General features: G+C 34.4%; 1 protein-coding gene across 1 annotated transcript in view; it reads left to right on the forward strand.

Annotated features, from left to right (window-relative positions):
• XRN1 (5'-3' exoribonuclease 1) overlaps positions 1-12,350 on the forward strand; it is a 177,551-nt gene that overhangs the window by 27,003 nt on the left and 138,198 nt on the right. The window contains 3 exon segments of the mRNA XM_057498318.1: positions 4,217-4,306; positions 6,028-6,184; positions 7,667-7,786. Coding sequence (XP_057354301.1) covers positions 4,217-4,306; positions 6,028-6,184; positions 7,667-7,786 — 367 coding nt within the window.

The raw sequence follows: 12,350 nt of genomic DNA on the forward strand, positions 1-12,350 counted from the left end.
CATTTACATTTAGGGTGATTATTGATAGATATGTACTTATTGCCATTGCAGGCTTTAGATTCATGGTTACCAAAGGTTCAAGGGTAACTTCTTTAGTGTCTAACAGTCTAACTTAACTCATTATTTAGTACTCTATTTCAAGCACAATATAAAGGTATTTTTTTCTTCCTTGTTTTTCTTCTTCCTCCATTCTTTATATATTAGGTGTCATATTTACTCTGAGTATCTCCTGACTGACTTTGTGGGTTATTGATTTGATTTTGCATTTGCTTCATAATTAACTGGTCTACCTCCTTTACTGTGGTTTTAATTTTTCTGGTAACAGCTATTTAGCCTTGCAGCACTTCTATCTATAGCAGTCACTTTAAAATACACTCTAGAGACAGTTTGTGGGAGGTAAATTCCCTCAATGTTTGCTTATCTGGAAATTGTTTAATCCCTGTTTCTAATGTAAATGGTAAACTTGCTGGGTAAAGTATTTCTGGTTGGAGGCTCTTCTGTTTCATTGCATTAAATATATCATGTTACTCCATTCTGGCCTATAAGGTTTCTTCTGAGGAGTCTTATGATAGCCTGATGGGTTTTCCTTTTTACGTGCTCTTTTTTCTCTCTCTGGCTGCTTTTAATACTCTGTCCTATTTCTTGATCTTCACCATTTTAATTATTATATGTCATGGTGTTGTGTTCCTTGGGTCCCTTGTGTTGGGAGATCTGTGCACTTCCTTGGCCTGAGAGACTATTTTCTTCCCCAGATTGTGGACGTTTTCAGCAATTATTTCCTCAAAGACACTTTCTATCCCTTTTTGTCTTTCCTTCTGGAACCCCTTTGATGTGAATATTGTTGCATTTGAATTTGTCACATAGTTCTCATTCTATTCTTTCATTCCTAGAGATCCTTTTTTCTCTTTGTGCCTCAGCTTCTTTGTATTCCTCTTCTCTAATTTCAATTTCCTTTAACATCTCAATTACCTCATCTAATCTGCTTTTAAATTCCTCCATTGTTTGTTTCATTTCAGATACTGTATTTTTCAAAGTTTCTGTTTCTTGAAGTCCTTCCTGAGAATCTCAATATTTTTCTATAGCTCTGTGAGCATGTTTATGATTTTTATTTAGAAATCTTAATTAAGAAGATTGGTGATTTCTGTCTCACTTAGCCATCTTTCTGTTGTTTGAGGGATTTTGGTTTGTACCAGATTCTTTTGCTATTTCATATTTCTAATGATTACTATGGAATAATATCTTTGTGTAGGCAGCACCCTCTAGTGCCCAGAAGCTCTACTCTTTGGAGCTGTCCAGCACCTAGTGCGATAGTGAGGGTCACAGGCGAGCAGTGCCAGTGACTGCCCAGAGGGAAGAACTCTTTCCTGCTTCTGGATGTAGTGCCTGCCTCCACTGCCAGGCAGTGGGTCAAGCATGCAGGGAGGAGCCTCTGTGTTCCACTGCTGTAGCTGACATAGTAGGGGCCACCCTCCATCTGTCCTGACATGATTGCCCGGGCAGCAGGTTTGTGAACCAGTGCTGGCCAGGAGGAAGGAGTGGAAGGCTGCATATCATGGTGGGGGCTTTGGGGATGCATTGCCAGCCAGTGGGATGGAGCATATGAAGCCCCTGAAAGTTCCCAACCTTCTTGGTTGAGTGCCAGGATGATTTTGACAACCTGTCCTTTCTCCTGAGCATCCAGCTCTGTGTAATCCTTGACCCTTAAGCAGCCCTCTCGCTGTTACAAAGTCTTTCAAAGTGCCCACCTTTCTTTTGTCCCAGAGCAGCCAGTTATGGGTACCTGTTTTCCACAAGCAACTGGAATTACAGTCTCACCCAAGTATTCTGCCTGTCTTTGCTTTCCAACCCCACTAATCTCCAGAGCACCATGTAATGTGGGTTTGTGCTCCTGGAGGAGATCTCCAGGGTTGAGTGTTAAGCAATCCTGTGCTTCTACTCCCTCCCCGCTCCGTTTCTCTTCCTCCCGCCTGTGGGCTGGGATAAGGAGATGGCTTTGGTCCCACAGGATCTTGGCTTTGCTACTTTACCCTTTTCTGTGATGTTCTCTTTTCCTCAGATGTATGCTGTTGCAGTCTTTTTTCTGGTCCCTCTGTCAGGGTTAATTGTATTTGCTCTATTTTTGTGTTATATGTGGTTTTGGTAGTAGGTTTCTGCCTCACTTCTCATGCCACCATCTTTTCTTCTCCCTCCTAACTCATTTAATTCTTACAACCATTCTTCAAAATAATTAGAATTATTACTGTTTTGCAATAGAGGCAATTAAGAAATAGAGAAATTTAAGTGATTTGCTCAGGGTGACATAGGTAGTGAGTGGCAGAGCCGAGATTTATACACAGGCCATCTGGGTCCAGAGCCAGCCCACACTCTTAACCACTAGATGGGGGTGCTTCTCGATATAAGTGAAATTAATTTCAGGAAATGCTATGTACCCTTACTACATGCAGTATACTTAGGTATATTCTACAGTATTATTTTTACTTTTTAAAAAATCTATAATAAAGCCCTAAGTATTAGATCTTTTCTAGAGTCTGCCCAGGGATAGGCCCAATATTTCAGGCATTACTCTACCTACTCCAGACTGTCTTCTTGTCAAAACAGTCTTTTTAGTCTCTGTTCACACTGACCTCCAGTAACTAGTGGTATAGGAATTGTAGTACAGCTTACCAACTCATTTGAAGGTTTGTCAGGTGTCATTACCATGTAAAAACTATGAGACTTGAGAAATAAAGTATATAGTTAAACTTTTAATCATTTATTTCTTAGTTCTTATATTTCTTTGATTATATGGATACATAGAACTATATATAGTATCTGCAGTTGGCACTACATGCTTAATTTGACAGATAACTAATCTTCTGTTTTATTTCCCTTCCCTTTTATATTTTAAAATACATATGAAAATGAGATAACATTTGTTTTCCTGTCAAATAAGCAAACCTTTTAATGGTGTTATATTCAGTATTGGTCCAGGAGTGATGGTAGAATTCTTCCCTTAATTACTGGTGGAAATACACATTGGTAAAACTATTTTGGGAAGCATATATCCAGAAGTCTTTAAAGTATTCATTCCTTTGACCCAATGATTCTAATAACGAATCTATCTTAAAAATACAAACTCCAGCACAGAATATTCTTATACACAGGATTTTAATTACAAAAATTTTTACAATACTAAAAAATTAGAAATAATCTACATGTCCAATAAAAAGATTTTTCATAATCATCTCTACTTCCTCTTCATTAATCATGATTTCTGCTCCTGATACTTACAGAAAGTTCATGACAGTTTGGAAAGATAATTATAGTACATTTAAAGTACAAATTTTAAAAGCAGGACAAAATCATATAAACCTTATCCTCTTACTAAAACTGAAAAATAATAAACAGCCATAACATAGAAAAAAGACTGAAAAGAAACATCTGAAAATGTAATAGTGATTGCTATAGGTGATAAAAATGCTTTTGTTCATTACCTAGGTTTTTAATACTGAAGAAACATTTCTTTTATAATGAAAAGGTAATCCATTTCATTTTCAAAAGTGTACCTCACAGAAATATGGAGATCTGGAATTTCTAAATGCACGTCTACCTAAATTTTAGTGACGGACAATAGGTTACCAAATAGGTAATAGGTAATATGATAGATTCATAGCCACTTTTGGATTTAGTCTAAGGCTTTTTTTTTTTTCAGGCAACGGGGTGAATATTTAATTTACCTTAAATGATGGTTTTTTGTGAAAAGAGGTATTGAAGGAAATATTATTCAGCTGTAATAGCTAGCTGCTATAAACCAAATTTTAAGATCTTACTGACTTACTCTTGTGATTCTCTTGGGTGTCCTCCCAGATAAAAAAGATTTCCATTCCTGCATCCTTTCATACCCAGCTATTTAGGGTAGTAGTAGTGCTACTTTATAGAAACCTTCATTAATTAAATCCTCAAACTTTAAAACAAAGGCATAGTACATTGACTGAATAAATATGCACAGTAGTTTTAAGTATTCCCATAGCATAGGGAAACTATAAGGCAAACTTTTAATCTGACAGAATGGAATTTAAAAAAAATATTTGGAGTTCTTCTGATTATAATTTTTAGCTTATTCATTGATGAAAAATATATATGTGAGGCGAATGTGGTAACAGATACTATGCTCTAAGTACAATGGCCTATCTTCAAAAAATAATATTTAAATAAAAATATTACTTTCTATTTTCAGTGGCTTCCTGGCTGATCAAGCTGCATGCTATATTCAGGCAATACAGTGGATTTTGCACTATTACTACCATGGAGTTCAGTCCTGGAGCTGGTGAGGAATAAAAACAAGCATAAAGTTGTTTTCTTTTATAATGTTTCATTCCAGTATAATCTCATTTGGGGATCTCTTCTTCTTGATTCTGTTTATGGTGCTGTTTTTTAAGAGATACATACAACCAAATTTAAATGAAATACAGGCATTATCTTTTCTTATATCAAGATGCTTTAAGAAGACCTTCACACAGCAAAAGTACTACCAGGCCCTAGCAGATGGCCTAAAATAAAAGCTCTTTGTTTAGAATCTCTGTCATGATGAATCACATGCGACAGTCTTGATAATTATTGAGTGATGGTTATGTGGTGGTATTCATTATATTCTCTGTGCTTTTGTGTGTTTGAAAAAAATGTTTGTACCCAGAGTAATTACTGAAGAATTGGTTATTTGAATGTTAGACTAGGAGGGATAAGGAAAAAAGGAGAAAGGAATTTTTTGACTTTCTTGGAAATAGTAATAATTTTCTGCTCCAGCAATTTCCATTTACATTTCCAAACAATCCACCAAAATAAAAAAATAAAATAAATATTGATGCAGGGAAAAGTAGAGATTTTTAGGTGATGAGATAGTTTTGTTTTCAGGGAACCTTTGCTAGGCTTTGTTTGAAAGAACTACACAGAAAAAAAAAAAGTAAAACAATGTGGCATCAATTATGATTTCACTTAAGAATAAATAGCCTTTAAAAAAAAAACAACTTCACAATTACTAACCTGATTATCAAGGCCTCTGAAAAGCATTCTAATGACAAAAATCCTTGATTTGCTATTTTTAAGAGGTTGTATTTAAGTTAGTTTTTTTTACTACCAGGCATTAAGTCTGGGCACATGAAAAGCATGTTCTTCTATAATCCTCACAGCTATTTAAAATAAGTATTGTTTTCTGCCTTTTATAGATGAGGCTCAGAGGTTAAGCAGCTTCTAAGGTTATATACCTAACAGTCAAGTAAAAACCTGTCTGATTCCAAGTCTATGTATTTTCCATTATTCTACATGCTACTCTGCCTCCTAAACTTTCCCATCCTTTTGAAATATGCAATAAATGTGAAATATAAAAACATTTTTTTCATTTTTTTGGCATCTTTTGCCAAACATTAAGAAGAACATTGAAATATTTTTTTAAATTATACATTCAAAGCTTTGTAAAAATATACCTGTAATTAAAGATGGGATGGTATTAAAAACAAAAATAGTTTATGACTGATAAATGGCTTAATCCTTGTCATAAACACAATAATATATATACTAATTCAAAGGTAAAACTTCTTAGAGCTGACTAGTAACAGCCACATGAGCTCTCAGACTTGCTGTTCTCTCTGTCCTCCTGAGAGAGGTCCAGGCCCACATGAGCTAACTGAAAGTCTTCTGACTACCTCAATACTTCATTCTAAGAGCCTATTGATTAGAAGATTCATACTCAACATTTTGGGAACTAAAATATACATAGAACACATACATATCTCCTTTAGTTACATGATACATTCCAATTTTGGAAATGTGAAATTGCACTTTAAAAAGTAAGGAACTAAAACATTTGTTGCTGTCACATGACCTAAATTTTCTAACACTGCTGATCCCTGTATTCAAATAGTAGAACATGGGTGATACTTTTTTTTCTTTAGGGTTATTGCTGTGTGTTGTTAAAATGTGGAGAAGTATATACTTAATATTGACCTGTTCTTTTAAGTTGCCAACTGTTTAAAACTCAATTTTGTTTTATAGGTATTATCCCTACCATTATGCACCTTTCCTATCTGATATACACAACATCAGTACACTCAAAATTCATTTTGAACTAGGAAAACCTTTTAAACCATTTGAACAACTTCTTGCTGTACTTCCAGCAGCTAGCAAAAATTTACTTCCTACATGCTACCAGGTGAGTTCTAATATTAAATGTTTTTATTCCCTTTTTGATACTCAGGAGTTCTTCCTCCAAACCTAGAAACATAGTACCCAAATTTCTTTAATAGCTAAATATGTTTATTTTCAGTTTCCAATTATAGTATTTCTCAGACAAGTCTCCTGAAAAGTAATTCCTTCATTTAAAGGTAACTTTGTTTTAAAAATGCAAACAAATTGTTCAGAGCATAGTTTCTTCATTTTCAGCACTTTAAGCACATACTCAATTTGTTTCTGCACTAATGAAAGTAAGCTGAAACAGGCAAAATCTGAAGTCATGTACTTTGTCCAAACATTTACAGATTCATTCCTGTTCTCTTTTACCCTCTAACTATTGGGATAGGGATGTTTCTAGTAAGTCATATCTCAACAGAAGTTTACACTTGGGTTTTAAGAATTTCATCTATCAGATTGTGGAATGAAAAGCTTTTCTATTGTTAACATATTTCATATAACAGGAGGAAGACATTTCAGGGGTGATTGAGTCTCCAAAGTTAAACTAAGCCTACAGAGTTTCTGAATGTAAACTACATTTAGTTCTCGAATACCAATCTGTTCTAATTCCATAGTCTGGTCCCAGGAATTAGAGGAGACTCATACAGATACACACTTTCCTGCTTCAGCACTGTCATGCTCCCATCTCCATACTTTGGAAATTTAACCTGTCCTTCATCTGGCCTCTGGCCTCCCTTTCTTCTTAACTTCTTTTGTTGCTTTTTCCCTACCTTAAGATACATTAAGATTGATACTCATCCACTCTCTAGACCAGTACAACCATGCAAGTGTTTTAGTCACATCTGTTTTGATCTGTGCCAATGCCATTCTAGTTATTAAATGTTTTAAATATTACTCTGGGAAATAATGCTGTTTTGTTACTTCAAAAAATTTTACATTGTATTCTTCCATATTCATTTCCTAGAAGACATTCTTAAATTTTCTTTATCTACTTCCATTATAAATCACTAATAAAAACATGTCGTATGGACATTTTATCTTTGCTATTAGTGGTGAAGAGATTTTGGATTTTAAGAGTATTTGCTTTTTGAATTATCTTAGGTACAGTTCTTATATTACTTAATAAAATCAATTGATTAATAAAATCAAATAAATTGTTTAAGGTTAAAAATGAAGGCCTGTTGGTAGCCTTTGAAATAAACTAAAGTCTATATAGGAAAACAATTTAGATGGGCCTTCTAGAGTGAAAAGACAAACATAAAAAGAAAAAATTAAAATTCAGAATTAAGATGGTTTTACTACATAACCTCAGTGGAATGGAAAATGATGACTAGCAGTGATATTAGAGTTATCACAGTTGAAAATCAAAATACAGTAAAAATGTAGTTTTTCTTTGTTAAGAAATTTAAAACTAACATGTGAGGAAATATTGTAAATATATCAACGAAAAGCTATGTTGGTATCAGTTCTTATATTTCTATTATACTGTTTTATCTTTTCACAGTATTTGATGACCAGTGAAAATTCACCAATTCTGGAATATTACCCAACTGATTTTAAAACTGACCTAAACGGGAAACAACAAGAATGGGAAGCTGTGGTACTAATACCTTTTATTGATGAGGTCAGTGCATGAAATAATAGTTATATATATACATATATTCTTTCTTTGCTTATGAAGTATAGGTGATACATCATCTTATAAATATTATATTGGTTTTAGGTAGGTATACAACACAGTGGTTCAACAGTTGCACAGTCCTCACCCCAACTAGTGCAGTTACTATCTGTCAGCATAGAAAGATGTTACAGAACCATTGTCTGTGTTCTCCTTGCTGCACTTCCATCCCTGTGACCAACTTATATTATGACTTGAGAATTTTGGTGCACCTTTATCTGCCTTACCCTCCCTACCAACGCACCCCAACCAGCCAACATGGTAACCACCATTCACTTTTCAGTACTGTGAGTCTACTGCCGTTTTGTTTGTTTTGTTTTGTTTATTAGATTACACAAATAAGTGAAATCTTATGGTATTTGTCTTTCTTTGCCTGGCTTATTCACTTAATGTAATATCCCCTAGGTACATCCATGTTGTCGCAAATGGCAAGATTTCTTTTTTAATGGCTGAATAATATTCCATTGTGTACATGTACCACATCTTCTTTATCCATTCATCTACTGAAGGACACTTTGTTTCCATATTTTGGAACAATAAACATAGGGGATCATATGTCATTTCAAATCAGAGAGTTTATATTCTTTGGGTAAATTCCTAGAAGTATATTAAAGTCATAGGGCATTTCTATTTTTTGTTTTTTGAGGAACCTCCATTCGGTTTTCCACAGTGGCTACACAAATTTACATTCCCACCAAGAGTGTAAGAGGGTTCCCTTTCTCCACATACTTGCCAACACTTGTTATTTTTTCTTTTGGATAGTGGCCATTCTAACTGGTGTGAGGTGATGTCTCATTGTGGTTTTGATTTGCATTTCCCTGGTGATTAGTGATGTGGAGCATCTTTACATGTGCTTGTTGGCCATCTGTATGTTTTCTTTGGAAATACGTTTATTCAGGTCATCTGCTCATTTTTTAATTGGTTTATTTATTTTCTTGGTGTTGAGATGTATGAGTTCTTTATATAGTTTGAATGTTAACGCCTCACCAGATGAATGATTTATGAATTTATTTTCCCATACTGTAGGTTGCCTTTTTGTTTTGCTGTTGATGTCCTTTGCTGTACAGAAGCTTTTTAGTTTGTTGTAGTCCCACTTGCTCATTTTGATTTTGTTTCCCTTCCTGAGGAGATGTATCCAAAAAACAATTGCTCAAGTTTATATTCAAGAGATTTTTTGCCTATGTTTTCTTCTAAGAGTTTTATACTTTCATGTCTTACATTTAGGTCTTTGATCCATTTCAAGTTACTTTTGTGTATGGAGTTAGACCGTAATACAGTTTCATTCGGTTGCATGTAGCTGTCCAGTTTTCCCAGTACCAGTTATTGAAGAGACTTTTTTCCTTTGTGTATTCATGGTTCCTTTATTATATATTAATTAACCATTTATGTGTGGGTTTATTTCTGGGCTCTGTATTCTGTTCCATTGATCTATGGGTCTGTTCTTGTGCCAGTACCACACTGTTTTGATTACTATAGCTTTGTAGCATAGCTTGAAGTTATGGAGTGTAATACATCAGCTTTGTGTTTCCTTTGCAGGAGCTTTGGCTATTTGGGGTCTTTTGTGGTTCCATATGAATTTTAGGATTATTTGCTCTTGTTTATTGAAAAATGCCATTGGTATTTTAATGGGTTACATTGAATCTGTAAATTGCTTTGGGGAGCATGGCCATTTTGACAATATTAATTCTTCCTATCTATGAGCATGGGATAAATTTCCATTTTTTGTCTCATTGTTAATTTCTATCCTCAATGTCTTATAGTTTTCAGAGTGCAGGTCTTTCTCCTTGGTTAGGTTTATCATAAGTATTTTATTTTTTTGTTGCAATTATAAATGGAATGTTTTCCTTATTTCTCTTTCTGCTAGTTCATTGTTAATGAATAGGATTACAACAGATTCCTGTATATTAATTTTGTGTCCTGCAACTTTGCTGAATCCAGTTATTGGTGGAGTCTTCAGGGAGATTTCTATGTATAATATCATGTCATCAGAAAATAGTGACAATTTGGATGTCTTTTATCTCTGTATGTTGTCTGATTGCCATGATTAAGATTTAAGTACTATTTTGCATTAAAGTGAGAGTGGACATCCTCGTCCCGGATCTTACAGGAAAAGCATTTAGCTTTTCACCATTCAATATGATGTTAGCTGTGGGTTTGTCACATAAGGCCTTTATTATGTTGAGGTATGTACCCTCTGTACCTGTTTTGTTGAGAGATTTTATCATGAATGGATGTTGAATTTTGTCAAATGCTTTTTTATGAAATTATCTATTGAAATGATCATGTGGTGTTTATCCTTCTTGTTAATTTGGTGTATGATGTTGATTTACAAATGCTGTACTATCCTTGCCTCCCTGGAATAAATCTCAATTGCTCATGATGGATGATGCTTTGGATGTATTTTTGAATTAGGTTTGCTAATATTTTGTTGAGGATTTCTGCATCTATGTTTATCAGAAAATATTGGCTTGAAATTTTCTTTCTTTGTAGAGTTTTGGTATCAGTATTAGAGTGATGCTGGTCTCATAGAATGAGTTCGGAAGTATGCCCTCTTTTTCTACTTTTTGAAATACATTGAGAGAAATGGGTATTAGTTCTTCTTAAAATGTTTGGTAGATTCCAGCTTTAAAGCGATCTGATCCTGAACTTTTGTCTGTTGGGAATTCTTTGATTACCAATTCAATTTCATTACTAATAATTGGTCTGTTCAGATTTTCAGTTTCTTCCTGGGTCAGTCTTGCAAAGTTGTACTTTTCTAGGAATTTCTCCATTTTTTCTAGGTTGTCCATTCTATTGGCATATAATTTTTCATAGAATTCTTTAATAATTTTTTGCATTTCTGTGGTATCTATTCTGATTATTCCTTTTTCATTTCTGATTTTGTTTATTTGTGTACTCCTTTTTTCTTGTTAAGTCTGGGTAGGGGTTTGCCTACTTTATTTTCTCAAAGAACAGCTCTTCAATAAAAAGAATTGACTTTCTTTTATTTTATTCTTCTCTATATTATTGATTTCTGCTGTGATCTTAATTATGTCCATCTTTCTACTAACTGTGGGTATCTTGTTCTTTTTCTAGTTTCTTTAATTGTGACATTAGACTTTATTTGGTGGTGGTCTTGTTTCATGAGGTAGGCCTGTATTGCTATGTACTTCCCACTCAGTACTGCTTTTGCAGCATCCCACAAATTTGAAACTGTTGTATTTTTGTTTTCATTTCTCTTCATGTATTCTGTGGTTTCTGTGTTGATTTGTTCAGGAGTCCATTGAATATTTGGAAGCATGTTGTTTAGCCTCCATACGTTAATGGGCATTTTTGTTTTTATTGTGTAATTTATTTCTAGTTTCATACCATTATGGTCTGAGCAGTTGCTTGATACAATTTCAGTCTTTTCAAATTTATTGAGGCTCTTCTTGTGGCCAAGTATGTGATCTCTTCTGGGGAATGTTCCATGTTCACTTGAGAAAAATGTGTATCCCGCTGCTTTTGGGTGGAATGGTCAGTACATATCTGTTAAGTCCATCTGATCTAATGTATTGTTCAATGCTACTGATTCCTTACTTATTTTCTGTGTGAACGATCTGTCCATTGATGTAAGTGGGGTGTTAAAGTCTCTTGGTATGAATGAGATCCTGTCTATCTATTTCCCCTTGTAATTCTGTTAGTATTTGTTTTACATATTTAGGTGCTCCTATGTTGGGATCATAGATATTTATAATGCTTATATCCTCTTATTGTGCTGATGCCTTTATCATTATGGAATATTCTTGTATGTCTCTTGTTATTTTCTTTGTTTTGAAGTGTATTTTGTCTAAGTACGCTGCACCTGCTCTTTCTCCCTATTATTTACAAGAAACATTGTTTTCCATCCCTTCACTTTCAATATGTGTATGTCTTTGGGTCTGAAATGAGTCTCTTGTGAAAAGCATACAGATGGATCTTGTTTCTTGACTCACTCTGCCACTTATGTCTTTCATAGGTGTATTGAGACCATTTACATTTAAGGTAAAGATACAAATGTATTTATTGCCATTTTATTAATTACTTTCTGGTTGCTTTTGTAGTTCCTCTCTGTTCCTTTCTTTCTCATACTGCTCTCTTAGTATTTGATGGTTTTCTTTTCTTTCTTTCTTCCTTTTTTTATTTTAATTTTTTTTGGTGTCATTAGTATACACTTACATGAATAACATTGTGGTTACTAGATTCCCCGCATTACCAAATCTCCACCACATACCCCATTACAGTCACTGCCCATCAGTGTACTATGCTGCTATAGAATCACTACTTGTCTTCTCTGTGCTATACTGCCTTCCCCATGCCCATCCCAATACATTATGTGTGCTAATCATAATGCCACTTTTTTCCCCTTATCCCTCCCTTCCCACCCATCCTCCCCAGTCCCTTTCCCTTGGGTAACTGTTAGTCCATTCTTGGGTTCTGGGAGTCTTCTGCAGTTTTGTTCCTTCAGTTTTTTCTTTGTTCTTATATTCCACAGATGAGTGAAATCATTTGA

Source organism: Manis pentadactyla, chromosome 1 (assembly GCF_030020395.1).
Source record: "Manis pentadactyla isolate mManPen7 chromosome 1, mManPen7.hap1, whole genome shotgun sequence".
NCBI classification, from domain to species: Eukaryota; Metazoa; Chordata; class Mammalia; order Pholidota; family Manidae; genus Manis; species Manis pentadactyla.